At 47.1% G+C, this 17500-nt stretch overlaps 2 protein-coding genes across 2 annotated transcripts in view; one reads left to right on the forward strand and one right to left on the reverse strand.

Moving 5' to 3' along the window:
* Positions 1-1224: 1224 nt before the first annotated feature.
* On the reverse strand, positions 1225-6019 carry LOC310813922 (SLIT and NTRK-like protein 3; the record flags this gene model as incomplete). The annotated part of the gene is made up of 6 exons (XM_083683106.1): positions 1225-2355; positions 2575-2794; positions 3434-4351; positions 4692-4807; positions 5210-5461; positions 5801-6019. 6 exons carry the CDS (start codon positions 6017-6019, stop codon positions 1225-1227), a joined length of 2856 nt encoding a protein of 951 aa, XP_083539232.1.
* A 9295-nt stretch (positions 6020-15314) lies between these two features.
* The window catches only part of LOC310813907 (nardilysin-like), an 11764-nt gene continuing 9578 nt past the window's right edge, over positions 15315-17500 (forward strand). The window contains exons 1-5 of the mRNA XM_083683086.1: positions 15315-15344; positions 16091-16303; positions 16422-16674; positions 16879-16960; positions 17383-17500. The exon at positions 17383-17500 is cut by the window's right edge and continues 36 nt beyond it. Coding sequence (XP_083539212.1) covers positions 16116-16303; positions 16422-16674; positions 16879-16960; positions 17383-17500 — 641 coding nt within the window. The 5' untranslated portion in view covers positions 15315-15344; positions 16091-16115. The remainder of the gene's footprint in view (positions 15345-16090; positions 16304-16421; positions 16675-16878; positions 16961-17382) is intronic.

Raw genomic sequence — 17500 nt, forward strand, 5'->3', positions numbered from 1 at the left:
ATCCGAAAGGTAGCTCCATTTCCTCCTGAGCATTCCCAGAGCCCTATTCAATCCAAACCTAGAACAAGATACTTCGGACTCAGCAAGATTTTTCCTTTCCTTTCTCAAGCGGTGTAAAGATAATACTCCTCAATTCATGTCCTTATCAAACCCCATGTTAACAGTGTGAGATGAAAATAAACTCAACTGCATACAAATGCATCTATGCTCTCTATGCGCAGGAAAGAGAAGGTTTTTTATCCGGGAAATGTGGTTAGCAGTTGTTGACTGAATAGGACCCAAGTCTCAGCAGACAAGCAGTTGGGCATCCCGTCCATTAGTATTCAAACCTCTGTGTTTTAGATAAATAGATCTGTATTCATAGAAAAATAAGCGTTAATAACCACACTGCTGGCTGTTCAGTTGCTAAGGCACTTGGCTGTGTCGCCGGGAGGCGGCGTCTGTCTCTCTCTCTGTCTGTCCGTCTGTCCCTCTGGAGCGTGACTCAGTTCACTCATATCATTCCTCACCTTCCAAAATGTCAGAGTGGATCCCACTGTGTTTGTTGTTGTTATTGGGGGTGAAAGCTGGTGTGCATAATCATCAGGTGGTCTTTGAGAGCTAATATGTGCACACACACATACACACACACACACACTCGCACACGCACACACACACACACACTCACACACACACACACACACACACACACACACACACACACACACACACACACACACACACATACACATACACACACACACACACACACACACACACACACACACACACACACACACACACACATACACACACACCCACCCACACACCCACCCACACACACACACCACAGGGTCTCTCTTCGTGGTGCTGGGAATAGAAGAAAAAAAAGACTCAATACTGAGCAACTCTGAGTCATCAATGAAGAAAAATAGCTTCAGTTATTGAATTTGCCCTGAGGCACATATCTAGGATACCCTTGTATTACTCCCCCTTCCTCCTCTACAAGAAATCCTTACCGTAACCAACAGTGGGGGATGAAAATACAAAACTGACCTTTGCTCAGTGTCTGGGGGGCGATTTCAATTTTCATCCAATTCCCAAAGGCTCACCTTGAACACACACACACACACACACACACACACACACACATACACACAAACACAGACACATTGACCTCTGCGCTGTAAAGGAATAGTTGTTATCATGTGACCACCGCAGGGTGATGGGGAAGTGTTAGAGGTGTCAGAACTGATAGGACCGGTCCAACACCTCAAGGTAGTCAGGCTTGGTTCTGAGTCGCGCCCTCAATTCACTGTGACCATCGCTCTGGCTCTGATTGCTACTGCCTGGCCCTGTGGTGGTCGCCGTAGTAGTAACGACCAGCGCTTGGTCGGGCCTGTTGTCCTGTTTGGGGGTGGGGGGGTGGGGGTACCGGGGGGGTGGGCGGGAGTACCTGTCGGGCAGGTCTCTGAACTCGGGGGCGGAGATCCCGAATAGGCAGTCCACCAATCCCACCTTAGGGGTGGGGCCCTGGCTGTCAATAACGGTGGGGCAGAGGGTTCCGTTGCCGTGGAAACCGGCGATGGGTCCCATTGCCCCGACGACGGTGTTGATAGGAGACGAGGTCGCCTCTAGAGTCCACTCCCTCTCTTTCTCCGCTGCCGAGCAATAGCTTCCCTCGCTCTCTTTAGAACCGACAAACTGTTGCTGCCGCTGTTGTTTTACAGCTGTCTCCTCCTCCACCTCCTTGTACACTGGGTTACTGCACATGTGCGATGCCGAGGGTGGGTTGGAGCCAGGGACGGGGTTGGGGGGGAGGATGGTGTCATAGACGTGGTTATGCTCCGTGGGAGGCAGAGGGGGGGTCTCTGGTACCCTGTGGTGATGATGCGTCTGCTCTGTGAATATCCCACACTCCATCTGGATGCCCGCCAGGTCCACCTCCCCCTGCCTGCGAAAGGGCAGCTTGTCCCGCCTCCTCAGGGCGTAGGCGATCAGTGCAGCCGCTGCGAAGAACGCAGACACGAACAGCACCAGCAGGCTGAGCACCAGCACCGACAGAGGGATGGAGCCCTTCTCTGGAGGCAGAAGGGGGCTCTGGCCCAAGCCCGGGCCTGGGTGGCCCACCGAAACCTCTCCATCTGGGGCTGTGGAGGTGGAGCCCACTTGGCCCTCCTGGTCCTGGTCTTGGTGGCCCTCCAGCTCTGGGCAGAGGAGCTCCATGGAAAGGGAGCGGAGGTCTGTGCCAGTGGTCTCATCTGGGGAATGGCAGAACACCTCTCCCACCACCACCACAGCGCTCAGACCCTCTAGCCAGCCCTTCAGAGGAGCCGCCTCGCAGGTGCACTGCCATGGGTTCTGCTGCAGGTCCACCTGGACCACAGAGATGACACCGTATTCATCTTGGATCATAACAAAACCCCTATCAACTCCAAAGAATTACAAAGCAATTACTAAACTACTGCATCACAACACATTGATACAACGTTGTTACAAGGGTAATTACAGTGTTATTAAACAGGTATAATTGAAATTTCATGTCAACTGTTAACCAAAAGTGCTCCATGCCCCCATTGCACATCCCACACATACCTGGACCAGTCCGGTGAGGTGCTCCAGCACGCCCCCTACAGGCAGACTCACAAAGTGGTTGTTTCGGAGGTTGAGACGGGAGAGAGAGATGTCGGAGAACACCCCCACGGGCAGGCTCCGCAGCAGATTAGCGCTGAGGAAGAGGAGCTGGAGGGACGGCATCGGGCTGAAGGCTCCCGCCTCAATCTCTCGGATCTCGTTGTACTCAAAGTACAGGTACCTCAGAGAAGAGATTATAGATTATACTTTCATTATCTGTTTTTACAGAAATTGGGAGGTACAAAAGAGGAAGGAATCGTCCAGCTCGGGTTCAGTTCACATCGGATTTAGTTAAAATTTACTTTGACCGGCCCTATTCAAATACGTGTGTGGAATGTACTTCATAGTTTGCAAATGAGTTCAATGTGCTCCCTCACCATGGTACAGTTGTTATAAGTAACAAATGATACACGGTAGTGATATTATAGCACCAAATTCAATCAACACAGAAAAGACGGTTCATATCATTATTAACACATCATCATCATTACATTACTCTGTACAATATGCTGCCCTGTAACATCTCTGTAACATCTCTCTATGTTCTGAATGCTTGTTAAACACTACGTTCCATGTTGCCACTATTATTCCACATTAGCCCGAATTAATACAACCAACCATCCCCCATTGAGACATGCCACAAGCCAACTGACATTCAAAATTGGTAGTGGACAAAGTGAGTGTTTCATCCCATTAATGTCAAGTGCTTTGAGCACATGGAAAAGTACAAGCAAAATATAAACGCAATCCAATCCCATGATCATTCTTATCATAGTAATAGCACGTTAGCACGTTAGCAATAGCAACAACCCAACCCTACCTGACACTCTGGAGCCCCAGGAACATGTCAGGGCTGAGCCTCTCCAGGTTGTTCCCATTCAGGTAGAGGCTCCTCAGGGTCAGCAGGCTGGAGAAGGCCCCCTCCTGGAGGTATGAGATCCGGTTGTTGCCCAGGTGTAGCAGATCCAGACTAGAGAAGTTCCAGAAATCTGATTTGTAGATCCGCTGGATCAGGTTCCCGCTCAGGTACAGCTTGCGTCCGTTGAGCGGCCGTGGTGTGAGCTGGGAGACGTTGAAGAAGCCGCTCTCCTTGCAGTTGACGGTCAGGCCCAGGTCGCTGATGTGCAGATTACATGTGCAGCCCAGGGGACAGATGATGGGGATGGGGGGCCGGGTCTGGTATCCCGCGACGGGGGGCTGGTTGGGGAGGAGGCTGCGGGGGGTGGGGGGTGTCCTGGAGGGCCGTGGTCGTTTCGTGGGCCGGGGGGCCCTCTCTCTCTCTCTGCGCTCTGCTGATGAAGAGGAGGAGGAAGAGGTGTGTGTGTTTTGGTGGGGCCCATGGACCATGGAGGAGGGTTTGGTGGGCCTGACTTTGCCTGGGTGGGGGTTTGGTCTGGGGTTAGGGGGCGGGTGTGGGGGCTGCACCCCTGGACTAGCCCCGCCCTCCTCTGGTGTGTCAGTATTTGAGAGTTCGGCACACAGCTCTTTGCGTGGGGTCTCCCTCAGGTCTTTCCCATGGAGGTGGAAGGGGTATTCACAGGTGACATCTCCCACCACAGCGGTATAAGGGATCTGTTCCAGCCACCGCTGCAGCGGCACGGCCTCACAGCCACAGTTCCACGGGTTCTCCTCCAGCTGCAGCTCCATCAGGGAGCGCCCCACATACTCCAGGGTTCCCCTGTACGCCAAGCTCTTCAGACGGTTCCCCCTCAGGTCCAGGTGGGTCAGAGACACCGATCTGTCGTAGGGTGGAGAGGCACATGGTGTTGATGATACACATGATAGAAAAAATCTGGCAAAACCAGGGGAGTAAGGAAGACTTTGTAATGTCCATGTTTTATGAAAAAAAAAAAAGATAATACACATGTGTACATTGGGGACAGAGGATAACGCTAGTGGAGTACATGATGTTGAGAAATGTGATCTGGTCACAGTGGGACTAACTTGAATAAACAAACAAACAAATAAACAGAAAAGCGCCTGAATAAACAGATACATAAAAAGAAAATCACCTGAATAAGCAGATAAATAAACAGAAAAGCACCTAAATAAACAGACAAATAAATGAAATAAAATACCTGAACAGGTGTGGGGGCAGGGCCGGGATCAGGTTGTCGTTGAGGATGAGCACACGTAGTTTATGTAGGTACCTCAGCGCCCCGCTGTCAATGCGTTTGATGACATTGTAGTCCGCCTTCAGGTACAGGGGGAGTACAATAATAAATAGTTTAGTATCATCATGTACCTGATAACTTACAGTATATCAAACAGCTTTCATCACAACAACTGAAGCTGAATTGGGAATTATCTGTCACCAAAGATTAAACGCTATGAAGAAGAAATTATTCAAAAAGAAACATCCAGGAACCCATCAGATTAAAATGCAAGATTCAGCAAGTAGAGAACCATCATGCAGTAATAACTGAAATAATTGAAAATAATCTCTTCATTGTGAATGCCCTTTTTACTGTCAATTGCCTTGTGTTTGCTCATGCCTTGAAAATGTAAAAATGTAATCCAAAATTAATTGGAATGTAATCATTGATTACCACTATCACAGTAATGGTCACTATCTATCATCATTAAAAGCAGGTACCTGCAGATACTCCAGGGCCTCCAGGCCGGAGAAGGTGTCGTTACGGAACACCTCTAGTTTGTTCTCGTGCAGGTAGAGTCGTTTCAGGGTGCCCAGCCCGTGGAACGCTCCCACGCGGATGTCTTGCAGCGCATTGTTGCCCAGGTTAATCGCCACGGCGTTGCTAAGGTGCAGGAAGCCGTTGCTATAGAGACGCCGCAGAGAATTCCGCTGCAGGTTGAGCTTGAAGGGGCGAAGCCATGACTGGGACACCTGATGGATTAATTGGTTGGATTATCGATTAGAATATATATCTAGGGCATTCGGTGCAGTACAGTGAGGCCCTTTTATAAGAGTCACATGCTTCCATGACAATCAGAACATTACACCAGGCAGATTCTTCTTAGCAAAGTAAGCCCTACATTGCAAGTATAGACATGTTTCTGTCCAACAGATTTGAATTATAATCTGTTGATTTACATAGCCACGATTCTGAAGTAAGAAGAGTACATTGTCCAAAGCATCAATGCAGTACAATCTGTATTGCGATGCACGACACTCATTGTAGTACAATGTGGCACAATGCAGTACAGTAGAAAAACGATGCCGTACCTGGCTGACGTTAGTGAAGCCTTTCCCATCACAGTGCACATGCAGCACGCCTTCTTTCACCTCGCACGCGCATGGCTCAAAGCAGGGCTCGTCCACTTCCTCCTCCTCTGAGTCCACCAGAGGAGTGTGTGTGGAGGTGGGGGTGGGTGTGTGTCCATGTGTGGCCCCGGTCAGGCCCACACACCCCAGGGCCGCCACCACCAGAGTGACCCAGTGCATCCTCCTGCCTCTGTCTGTCTGTCTGACTGACAGAGGCCCAGCCCAGTACTGACCCCTCACCGCACTGCACACACACACACACACACACACACACACACACACACACACACACACACACACACACACACACACACACACACACACACACACACACACGTGTGCGAGAAAGAGAGAAAGAGAGAGAAAGAGAGAGAGAGAGAGAGAGACCAGAGACGGCCTAATTAGCATTAACTCATATTAAAACAAAGGGACACTTCATCATTTTACCTCATAATATTCATTATCTCCAGCACCACATCAGTGTCTACAGTACATATGTGAAAATGGCAATTTTCTACATTCTGTAATCAAAAAGATATGAGAACAGGTCCTAAGGATGATGTAATATGGGTTAAAAAAAAGAACGAGGTTGAAAAATTAGGTTAAAAATGGTGAAGTGGCCTTTTAACTTACATTAAGTCATAATGCGTCCATAAAACATGAATAAGCACTAACAGTGACAAAACAGTTAGGGAATTATAAAGGCCTAATGACTGCAAAAGGGAGTACCACGGTAACCATGAAAAATATCTCTGGATCTCTTTGTACAACAATGGTGTGCTGTGAACAATTATGATATAGGCTACAGTACCTGTATATCTATTTACATCTGGTTTTCAAAGGCCTGCGTGATTTGAACATAAACATGTCATGAATATATTCAGTAAGATGATCAAATTCTCTGGGACGTGGTTCTGTCACCACTGTGCATTGCAACATATGCATTATGAATATGAGTTACAGTAATGAAAAATCATTCGCATGTTATGAATTACAAGCAGACTGGGGACCTGAAGTGCAAAACATATAGTATAACATTAAACAACAAGAGTACTAACAGCAGTCATCATTGCCATTAGGGTAAAAACAATGATTATAGACCTATTGGAATTGCAATCACAGAAGAAGAAGGCAGAAAAAAATCCACTTCAAAGTGTAAGAGGTTGCTTTCAAACATGACTTGCCAACGCAACGCCACTGATGATAATGCAATAATATCAACAAAGGAGATGATGAGAGCACCGTTCCGGTAAACAGGAGATGAGATCGTGTTTCTACGCTTTCCTTCACCAAGTCTAAATGAGATCTAAATGAGATAAACGCATCTCATCTCTGGCCTGGCTCCATGTTACTCAGATGCCACCACCATGCAAAATGCAAAATAATAATCATACACTTATAATAATCACTTGGCAATAATCCAAAATCACTGAGTGAGAAAAGATGGCAGCACTGTAAACATCCTAGCCTGGGAGATAGGAAGAGCAATCAGAGGTGATTAGGAGAGGGGGGAAGAGGTGAGGAGGAAATGGAGGAGAGGAGAGGAGAAGCATGGAGACAAAATGAAAAAGCAGGGAGACAAAATGAAAGAGGGGAGGGCAGAGATATGAGGAGAGTTGAGGAAAAGGTTAGAAGAAATGTACGGAGAAGAGAGAGAGAAAAGATAGAGAAGAAGAGGAGAGGATAGAAGAGATAGGGAAGATGAGGAGAGGAGAGGAGAGGAGAGAAGGCAGACTGCTTGTGCTGAAGAGAGGTTGCGTAACCAGTCAGAGACGCTGCGAGTCAGTCAAGGCTGCTGCTCAGGACAGCTCACAGTGAAACGCCTGAAATCTGATATTGATTGTATCAAAGCTCTCCCTTTTTCCTGCACACAGTGTACCCTCGAAAAATGCCCTGGATCCTCGTGAGTGAATGAGTGTGTGTGTGTGTGTGTGTGTGTGTGTGTGTGTGTGTGTGTGTGTGTGTGTGGTGTGTGTGTGTGTGTGTGTGTGTGTGTGTGTGTGTGTGTGTGTGTGTGTGTGTGTGTGTGTATGTGTGTGTGTGAATGTGGAAATTAATGCAATCGACAATCAACAAAAACAGGTATATGCCATCTAGGTCATTCCAACTTGCATTATCCTGGTGATGGTTTCATATATCAACCCTCTATTTCCTACAGCACAGTATCACCTATAGGTCCATCTTCATTGGAACACTTTGTTTACATGGCCTGAAGTCACAAATGAGGTGTGTACCGCTCTGAGAATAGGCCTATTGATTAGGGATAGACTCCTGATGATGTTTGTTGTGGTGGAGGGCTATCTTTTAGAATGAAAAACCACTGAACCCCCCTCTCCTGAAATACATGAACAGGTCAGCCAAAACACTGGTTTACAGGGTGGCAAGACAATACAAATGGAATGATCAAAGAGACAATATAAACAATGATCTATCTGTCTATCTGTCTATCTGTCTGTCTGTCTGTCTGTCTGTCTGTCTGTCTGTCTATCTATCTTTGTTTTCTTTAGACTTTGCCTTTCTTAGTGACTTAGTGCTGCTTCCCCAGCCTCTATCCCATGAACCTGCATGACGCAAAACCAACGAGAGATGACCACCACTGCTTATTTTTCCACATATTCATGTCACATAATTCCATCGTCTACCTTTCCGTCTTCACTGTCCGACTAGGGCCGGTACAGAGCCTCCCCAAGCGGCTTTACACGGCTTTACACGGGCCCCTGCCCCGCTAATACAGCCCCGCGCTATAGGGGCAAGCAGCATCAATGACCAAGTGCACGGATACATCCATCCAAGAAAATCAATTACTGCGCACAATTGTAATGACAAAATTAACCAGTGTCCAATTAAATATTCATTAATACAGCCTATTAACACATACTGTGTGTAGAAAAATCCCTGCCACTGTAAAGCAAACCATTTGCATTCCCCTTTGTCTGTGATCCTACACCGTTTTTATCCATACACCGAAGGTAGCAGAGCAGGGATGCGGGTTATACTCACTCAGTTCGGCGCCAAGGAATTAAGGAACGCCCGAGAAAACACTTTAAACGCTGGCTGTCGACATGTCTTTCGCATTCAGCCGCACTCTCCTCTCTCCTCTCTCCTGTAGCGGTTGAGGCGGATGGGGGGATCAGGAGGACGTGACAGGACTGCAATGTGGTGGAGGTGAAAAAAAAACGCTGGAGAAAAAAACCCGAATGGCTTTAGAATGCAGGTCCGCTCCTCGCGCTCCCCTCTCGAGCGCTCAACAGTGCAGCCCACGGGAGCTGCGGCGCGGGACTACTGAACACGCGCGTAATGCGCGTAATTATATTAATGAAGACCCGTCTCTCCATTTTAGACAATCGGTAGTTGGATGAATGATGTGAGGTAAGATAGGAAAGAACAGGTGATATCCTATTCGAAGAAGCGGGTTTAGGTCCCCCCCCCCCTCACCCACAATATTATCTAAACAGATGCACGCATTTGGCGCTCCAAGGCTACTGATTTGAATGCGTTCGAGATTATCGGTACAGGTTACCAATTGCCAGAGTGATTAACATCGAGCGGCGAGCAAACCTGACTAATAGAAAACTATTAGATAATAGGCTAATTATTCTCTGTCGGTGAAATGACTGACCGTGTGTTAATCAAAGGGTCTCTCTTGGTTATACAGTAGCCTACACAAGGGACCAGTTAATTCCTAATCATAGCAGCCTATTTAAGACACAACAAAGCACAACACAACACAACACAGACAATGAAGCCCATAAAGTTTTCTCTTCACGTTTGCCCCGTGCAGTCTTGTAAAATACCCCGACCGTTCAGCTATACCGACAATAATTCATAATCTCATTAGTTTATTCATCTCTAAGTCTCCTCGTGCCCCAAAGCACCGACGGATTTCAAGAAACCGATGTGTTACCATGGCGACCCGTGCCAGCTGGCATCATTGCACATAGCAGCATTAGTTGGCCAACTGTAGTGACTTTTCAAAAAAACTGCACAGATTATGGAAAGACTAAATCCGATAGGGGAGTTGCCTTCATCGAACACCTGGTGAGCTAAATGTAGGCTAAGTATAGGTGGATGCAACAGATGCTAGGACTCCTGGAGATTTAGCAGAGAAATTGCATATTTTGAGTGTCAGCATTGCATTAAAGCCTCTATACTGCCTACATAATCATAAGCACTTTGACTCGCTGCACATCAATAATGCCATTTAAATAACCAAGCTTAAATATCAGGGAGGATATCGAGGACACCATGGCGGCGATACTAGGCCTATTTGGGCGTCTCGTGCATTCACATCAGTCGACAATATGAAGATAGGAAAAAGATTTAATAACAACATGTCTCCCACATTACTAAGATGGAAGTTCAATTTTCAGTTCAATTTCACATTGATTTTAGTGTGCATTAATGCGAATCACCTTCAGGTAATGGAGTAGGGTAGCCCGTGCGCTCTATTTCTCTCTCTCTCTCTCTCTCTCTCTCTCTCTCTCTCTCTCTCTCTCTCTCCCTCTCCCTCCCTTGGAGGTTACCCCCACCCCTCTTCCTGCAGGAGAAAGGGAGAGAGGTGAAGCTCTCCCTGGAGATGTCTATCAGACACAGTAACAGAGACAGTTCCAGTAATGTCAGGAAGATGTAGATGATGGTTATAGATTTCCATTGCTTTCAGATGCATTAGCCTGTGATAACAGCTTCCCCACAAAGCTACTTAACGCACAAGGCAATGGAAACAGAGGGCACACACACACACACACACACACACACACACACACACACACACACACACACACACCACGGGGCGTACTAGTACTGACCCAGGGTCAGATATGTTTTCATCTCCCTAAGGTTAGGATTGGTGGGATAACCACATCCTAAATCTGAGGTTATCCAGGGAATCCATTATAAAAACACTTTCTACTTTCCTCAAAGCAGTTTATTCAGTGAACTGTGGAGACACCCCGAATTAAGAGAACAAACAAATGGGAAAGTGAGGGGGATGGTTATCAGATAGCCTCAGATACCTGTGTCGGTTCTCCTGGGGCTAGAGCTGCACACTGCACAAAGTACTTTTTTAGAGTGTTGAAGAGCCTCCAAAATAGGAGATCTATTTATACTGCCCCAGTGCCGTAGTCTGCAGAGCTGTCCAGTGCTGAAATGGATGGGGATTCATTTAGTTTCATTTACTTCTCTCTTCTCCTACTCATATCCTCATCTTTTTTCCTCCTGCCCTCCACTGTGTTGGCTCACACGCACAATGCATAGCTGGTAATCCCTTTTTTTCCTCTTTAATTCCTCCCTCCTTTCTTCCCTTTCTTCCTTCTTTCTGCCCTTCTTTCCCTCTTCCCCTCCTCCTGGGTTGGCGGGAAGTTCTGACGGGCCAGACTGGTTTTCCCTCCTGCCATCTGTCCTTCCTCCCCTCTTTTCTTCATTTTCTTCTTATCTTCCCTAATTTCTTCCTCCCTCACCTCCTCCACCCCAACCTCACCTGGGATGTCTACCAAGCCAGAGAGCAGACTCTCAGCCCAGGCATCTTCTCACATTCCTGTCCCTTACCACATCTTCTCACACTCCTGTCCCTTACCACATCTTCTCACATTCCTGTCCCTTACCACCTGTTTATACACTCCTGTCCCTTACCACCTGTTTATACACTCCTGTCCCTTACCACCTGTTTATACACTCCTGTCCCTTACCACATGTTTATACACTCCTGTCCCTTACCACCTGTTTATACACTCCTGTCCCTTACCACCTGTTTATACACTCCTGTCCCTTACCACATGTTTATACACTCCTGTCCCTTACCACCTGTTTATACACTCCTGTCCCTTACCACATGTTTATACACTCCTGTCCCTTACCACCTGTTTATACACTCCTGTCCCTTACCACCTGTTTATACACTCCTGTCCCTTACCACCTGTTTATACACTCCTGTCCCTTACCACATGTTTATACACTCCTGTCCCTTACCACCTGTTTATACACTCCTGTCCCTTACCACATGTTTATACACTCCTGTCCCTTACCACCTGTTTATACACTCCTGTCCCTTACCACATGTTTATACACTCCTGTCCCTTACCACATGTTTACACACTCCTGTCCCTTTGCTGCACATGGTTCACTTCTGTCCCTTAGCTTGTCCGACACGTGGTTCACATTCTGTGGGTCCATGTCGCCCTCTGGTCCCTCATTACTCACTCAGCTGAGGCAATCATCCAGGCAAGGGCACCCTGTACCCAGCCCAGAGGAGGGGAAACGAGGGGAGGAGGAGGATGGGAGGCAGGCCAGGCCCGGGGGGTGGTGGGGGGGGAGAGAAGGCCTGTGACGGGAGAGAGGAGCAGAGAGACGATGGATCACGTGGGGGCGAAGAGGGAAGGATGGAGGGAGAGAGAGGGAGAAAAGGAAAGGGGGGGTTGGTCAGGGGTGTTGATAGGGTGAGCCAGGGCAGGCCCGGGTGGAGGGAGAGGGAGAGGGGTGATGGTTGGGAGCGTAGGTGGTCTTGTCATTAGCGCCAGATTAAAGGAGAGGGTGGTTCCAGAGGATTCACCTCTGATTCACACACATGCACTGCAGGCAAGGACAAGCCCCCTGGGAGACATGACACACACACACGCATGACACACACACACACACACACACACACACACACACACACACACACACACACACTGGAAGACACAGTGACTCACAAGAACACACAGGCTCACTCATGGACAGCCTTACACACACAAATGCACACACACACACACACACACACACACACATACGCACAGCACACAAAAGCACACACACACCATTAAGCTAATTAATCAAACCACCCGTTTTAATTAGGACTTAAATCAGTTGCCATGGGAACCTTGCCCCTTTGGAAGGAATCTTAAGGTAATGTCAGGGTTCTATAACATGTCTCCCACTGCTATGTTTTCAATGACTCTGCAGGAGATTGTCCGGGAGGGAAAATCTATAAGATCTAGCTACAAATGATTCAGTTGGTTGCATTTTACCACAGACATATTTTTTTGGAGTAGCTTGCCTTGGGGCACAAGATCAGAGAAAGGACAAGTTCGATTTTAGACCCAGCCACCGCAGACACCTTTGTGTGCATGTCATGCAAATACTGCTCTCACTTTCTCACATGCAATGTTCAATGTTGATGCTATGAGGAAAAACATGACTAATACAATAATGCCTTGTGAAAAACAAGTTATATATCAATCAATCAAATGATGAATCAATCAATGAATCTATAAATCAACACAGAAGAAATCCATGAAAAATGCACAAACATACCACACTTGCATTATCATACTTGATTAATAATACAGATATATACAAAAACAACAACCTGGAGAGTCTTATTAATATAGGTGACAAAGATGCACTTTCACAATGTTTCAATTACAACTCTATTAACTCCCTGAGGCTATAGACACCCAGTGCAATCATTGACACTCACACTGAAGCTTTCCCTAGGTGCACCTCAATAGTCTTAAGTGGCTTTCTCTCCTCTGCCTCCATCTATACTGGCATTTCAGTATTGGTCAGGTGAACACAACAAAAACAGGTGCACATCTAGCCACCATATTGCTCTGCTCACACCTATCCTTGTGCTTTGAGATCAGTGCAGATACAAGACACATCATCAGGAGAGAGGAACTCCATGTTAGACTGTTTGGATGCAGCCCAGCGGTGTGTCTGATAGCCAACCTCCACCGTTGTTGTCATGGTTGCGGTGTTTATTACCTCTCAGTCACTGCCGACAGTAGGCCTGGGGGCCAATGAGATTGGCCTCTGAAGAGACCTGAGAAAGGAAGTGGAAATGAGGATGGGGGTGGAGAAATGCCAACACGCTGCAGGAAGGAAATTGAGGTGGGACAATGGGATCATCTCAATCCTCTAAAGTGTCCCCTTCCCCTTGTGAAAATGCCCTGATGAAGATCCTTGTAGGATTGAAACGTTGTCTGCCTTAGTTTGTAAATAAAGGTACGTGGTGGAGCATTTCAGTGTCACAGGCCCTACTTCCATTTTATGTTGTATGTCATTTTTCGGTCTGGCAACCCAAGGATGTGCGTTTTGATCATGTCTTTCATCTGCACTGATCTTTCATCTGCACTGATCTCTGAAGGAATGGGATAGGTAGAAAGGAATTCCCAGTAGGATTCCACCACTCACCTACCCAATCTTCTTTCATGTGAAGCCTACTCAGACGAGTAGGCTTCACGTGAGGTGTGCATGACAGATTACAGAACTTTCGCATGGAAATGCATTATGCAGAACGAGCATGCCCCCCGTGCATCTCTATCTGCATAACATTCATTGCACTGCTCCCCAAGCCCCAGGAGAGAAAGCCACGGTATCATTTAAATGCAGGCATATGGTTGTCATTGGTGGGAGCTCCCAACATTCTCCCTAATAGATTCCTCTTTGAGATCAGAGGACAGAGCTTCTTCACTCAGCACTGTAGGACATTTGTGATAACAGATGCAATCATCTTTCAGGCAGAGAGAAACGTATTTATTTGTTTATCTATTTGTCAAGGGCCATGTGTTATTCTTTGAATGAGTGCAGCCATTTGATGCATTGCACCAGATTCAGCACAAGCTAATAAAAGGAGGGGATAAAACGGTCGAAAAAATGACGTCTGTGTTGCAATGATATAAGAGTGAATCTGCTCAAATGTTTCGTAATATTAACTTGAAGACAAGGTCATCTCCAAAAGGTGACCTCACTGTATTTGATGCTCAACAAGAAGTAGCTCACGGTATAGTATTACTCTACGCTCGACCTATCTGCGCTGTGTACGCCTGCCATCAAGCGGCCCAACAGGGAACTAACCGTGGAGGGTGCGGTACTCAAAAAGTGGTCCACTGAAGCTATGTAACGCATTACCGGTGTTCTTCTATAATTGTTCTATGTGCGCATCACATTACAATTCATCCATGACAACAAGCAAACATTCTGAACTCGGCTCCCCACATCTTGAAAGGCACCTCGTCGTCTACATGTCCTGGGACATTAATTGGGTGCTGAAAAGGTTTTTTGCCAACCAATATCGCCAATCATCACAAAAATGTCTGTGATGTTTGGGATTGTGGTAAGTGGGTACACTACATTGAATATACACAAGCACCGTACCTCACAAATATTTCCAGGTAAAATGGCAACACACAAGCTCAGTATTCATCTCTTGTTACATGAAATGTTTTTGTTGCAATAATGGAACGCGCTGTCTAGCCCATGTTGATGTTACAATGTAACCACAAAGTGAGGCTACAACGTAGGCAACAGTAAAGTTCACACGTGCCTGGCAAGTCGCCTGCCAATCAGTGTCATTCGAAGTTCCCCATAACCACGCCCCTGGAACATGTTTCTCTGTGCTCGGAGCAATCAGATGTTCCGATGTTGAGCTGCCTGTACTTTTAGACGAATCACAGCACCCCTTATTGCCAAAGAATCATCCTACCATATGCACAAGCATCAGGGAAGCTCTCTGATATCAAGAACCAAGGTATGGATACGTTGCTGGGGCAATGCTGCGTATTTACAAGCTGTTAAACTTTACAAAACATACGTGTCGCTCTCAGAAAATAAAGGACTAAGCCCTTATAAAACGTCAGACAATTGACATCAAGGCATACAGTTGAAAAGTTTAAGTATTTTTAAATTAATTATTATAGCGCATGATGTTGTAAGCTAGGAAAGCAGGCTTTAGATACGACTGCTGACGATGATGGTGAAATCCGTTACAATTGTTACTGCATCACTGTCGATGCTGTTTTCGAATTGCAATATCCAGTTTTGTAACAGATTTCTCTCTCGCAATTGATAGCCTAACTGTCGTTGGCTGGCTTGCAGTGCTCCCTGTAACTATAGAAAGGGCAGTTTGGGTTGGGGCAGTGGTGGTGGGTACGGGGGATGATTTTAGCTGACACACAGCTGAATAGAGGCGAAACCACCAGACAGCCCCTGTATGAATAGGCGTATTGTCGGGCCATCCCTGCTCTCGCTGCCTAGACGTGTCTGTCATTGTAGCTGCTGGCATGACAGCTGATAAAAATAATTAAAGTAGGCTGGTTCTGTAGTGTTACAGGCGTAGCGAGCCATCTGTCGCTAGTCGTTTTATTTCAACGTTCAGGGCATCACCATTGCTCTCCTCAGGGTGACACGCCGGTGTGTCGCCGTGTTGGGCAGTAAGTTAGCGTTGTCAGGGTCAGGGTGTACTGTTAACAGTCGGTCGGTGTTGTCACCCCGTAGTGCCAAAGTCTCGTCCCTGCTAAGGATGCCGCAGACCAACAAGTCCAGAAGCGCCGCGGCCGATGGTGCTGCTGGGCAGGACCGAGAGGAGGACCGAGAGGAACCGGAGCCCGAGCCCCGGGCGCAGGTCCAGGCAGCTGGGGATGTAGTGGGAGAGGACAACGCTGGGGACAGCGGAATCATCAAGTCCCCAAGTGACCCCAAGCAGTACAGGTAACAACATCCCTACAAATCAACCTTATGTTATAGCCTACCTTAGAATACAGTACAGGTAACTTTAAACATGACATTGCCTGTGTCTCTGACCCTTACCTTTGACGCTGTTCCTCAGGTACATTGAGCTGACCAATGGCCTTCGAGCTCTGCTCATATCTGACTACAGTGGTGCGTCAACCTCTGGGGACGAGGAGTCGGATGGAGAGGGCGATGAGGAGGAGGGGGGGGAGGGGGAAGAGGAGGAGGGAGACTCCGGAGAGGGAACCGAGGAAGAGTCTGAGGAAGAGGAGGATGAGAAGGACAGTGACTTTGAGGACCTGGATGATGAGAATGAAGGGAAGAGGAAGAAGGGACATTCAGAGAAACAGGTGATGATCTAGATGCTTCTCTTCTCGTAGTTATTACAGTATTAAGAGCATACAGTACGTATCAGTAATGAATAATACCGCTGTTTTGGTGGTTTGGTTTACAGTAAATGCTTCTAAGGAATGTAATTGATATTATGCCGGCAGTGAAGCATGTGTTATTGTTTTCGTATGATGATTTATGACGTCATATCCTTTCTGTGACAGTCTGCAGCAGCACTGTGTGTCGGGGTGGGCAGCTTCAGCGACCCCAGCGACCTCCCAGGCCTTGCCCACTTCTTGGAGCACAGTGAGTATGACCAATGAGCAATGACCTATTTTTATGCGGTATCAGTGGTGGACCTCAGCAGTCTACAGTGGCTTCTTTCCTCTCCTCATCTGCGCTAAAAACGGATCTAAAAAAACCCCCACAAACTAGGTCGAAGCAATGTTTCTGTGGAACGTTTACTTTCACCTGTCTAGTTCTTCTATGCCAGTGTAATATAAACAAACTCCTTTTATCCTTTTATCATATGTATTTTGTTACACTATTTTTGTTTATGCTGTATCTGCTTTGTTTTTTAAAACTGTGTATCAAGGCACTGTAAAAAATCACTTGAAATAAAGCCTGACTTGATGTTCCTCCTTCCTCCTCTTGTTTCTTCTCTCTTGTTCCCTATCTCCTCTCCTTCCTCTTTCTCGCTCCCTCTCTCCTCTCTGTCTCTTTCCCAGTGGTGTTCATGGGCAGTGAGAAGTACCCGTCTGAGAATGGGTTTGACGCCTTCCTGAAGAAGCATGGCGGCAGCGACAACGCTTCCACAGACTGTGAGAGGACCATCTTCCAGTTTGA

Source organism: Argentina silus (genome assembly GCF_951799395.1).
Source record: "Argentina silus genome assembly, chromosome: 13".
Lineage (NCBI taxonomy): Eukaryota > Metazoa > Chordata > Actinopteri > Argentiniformes > Argentinidae > Argentina > Argentina silus.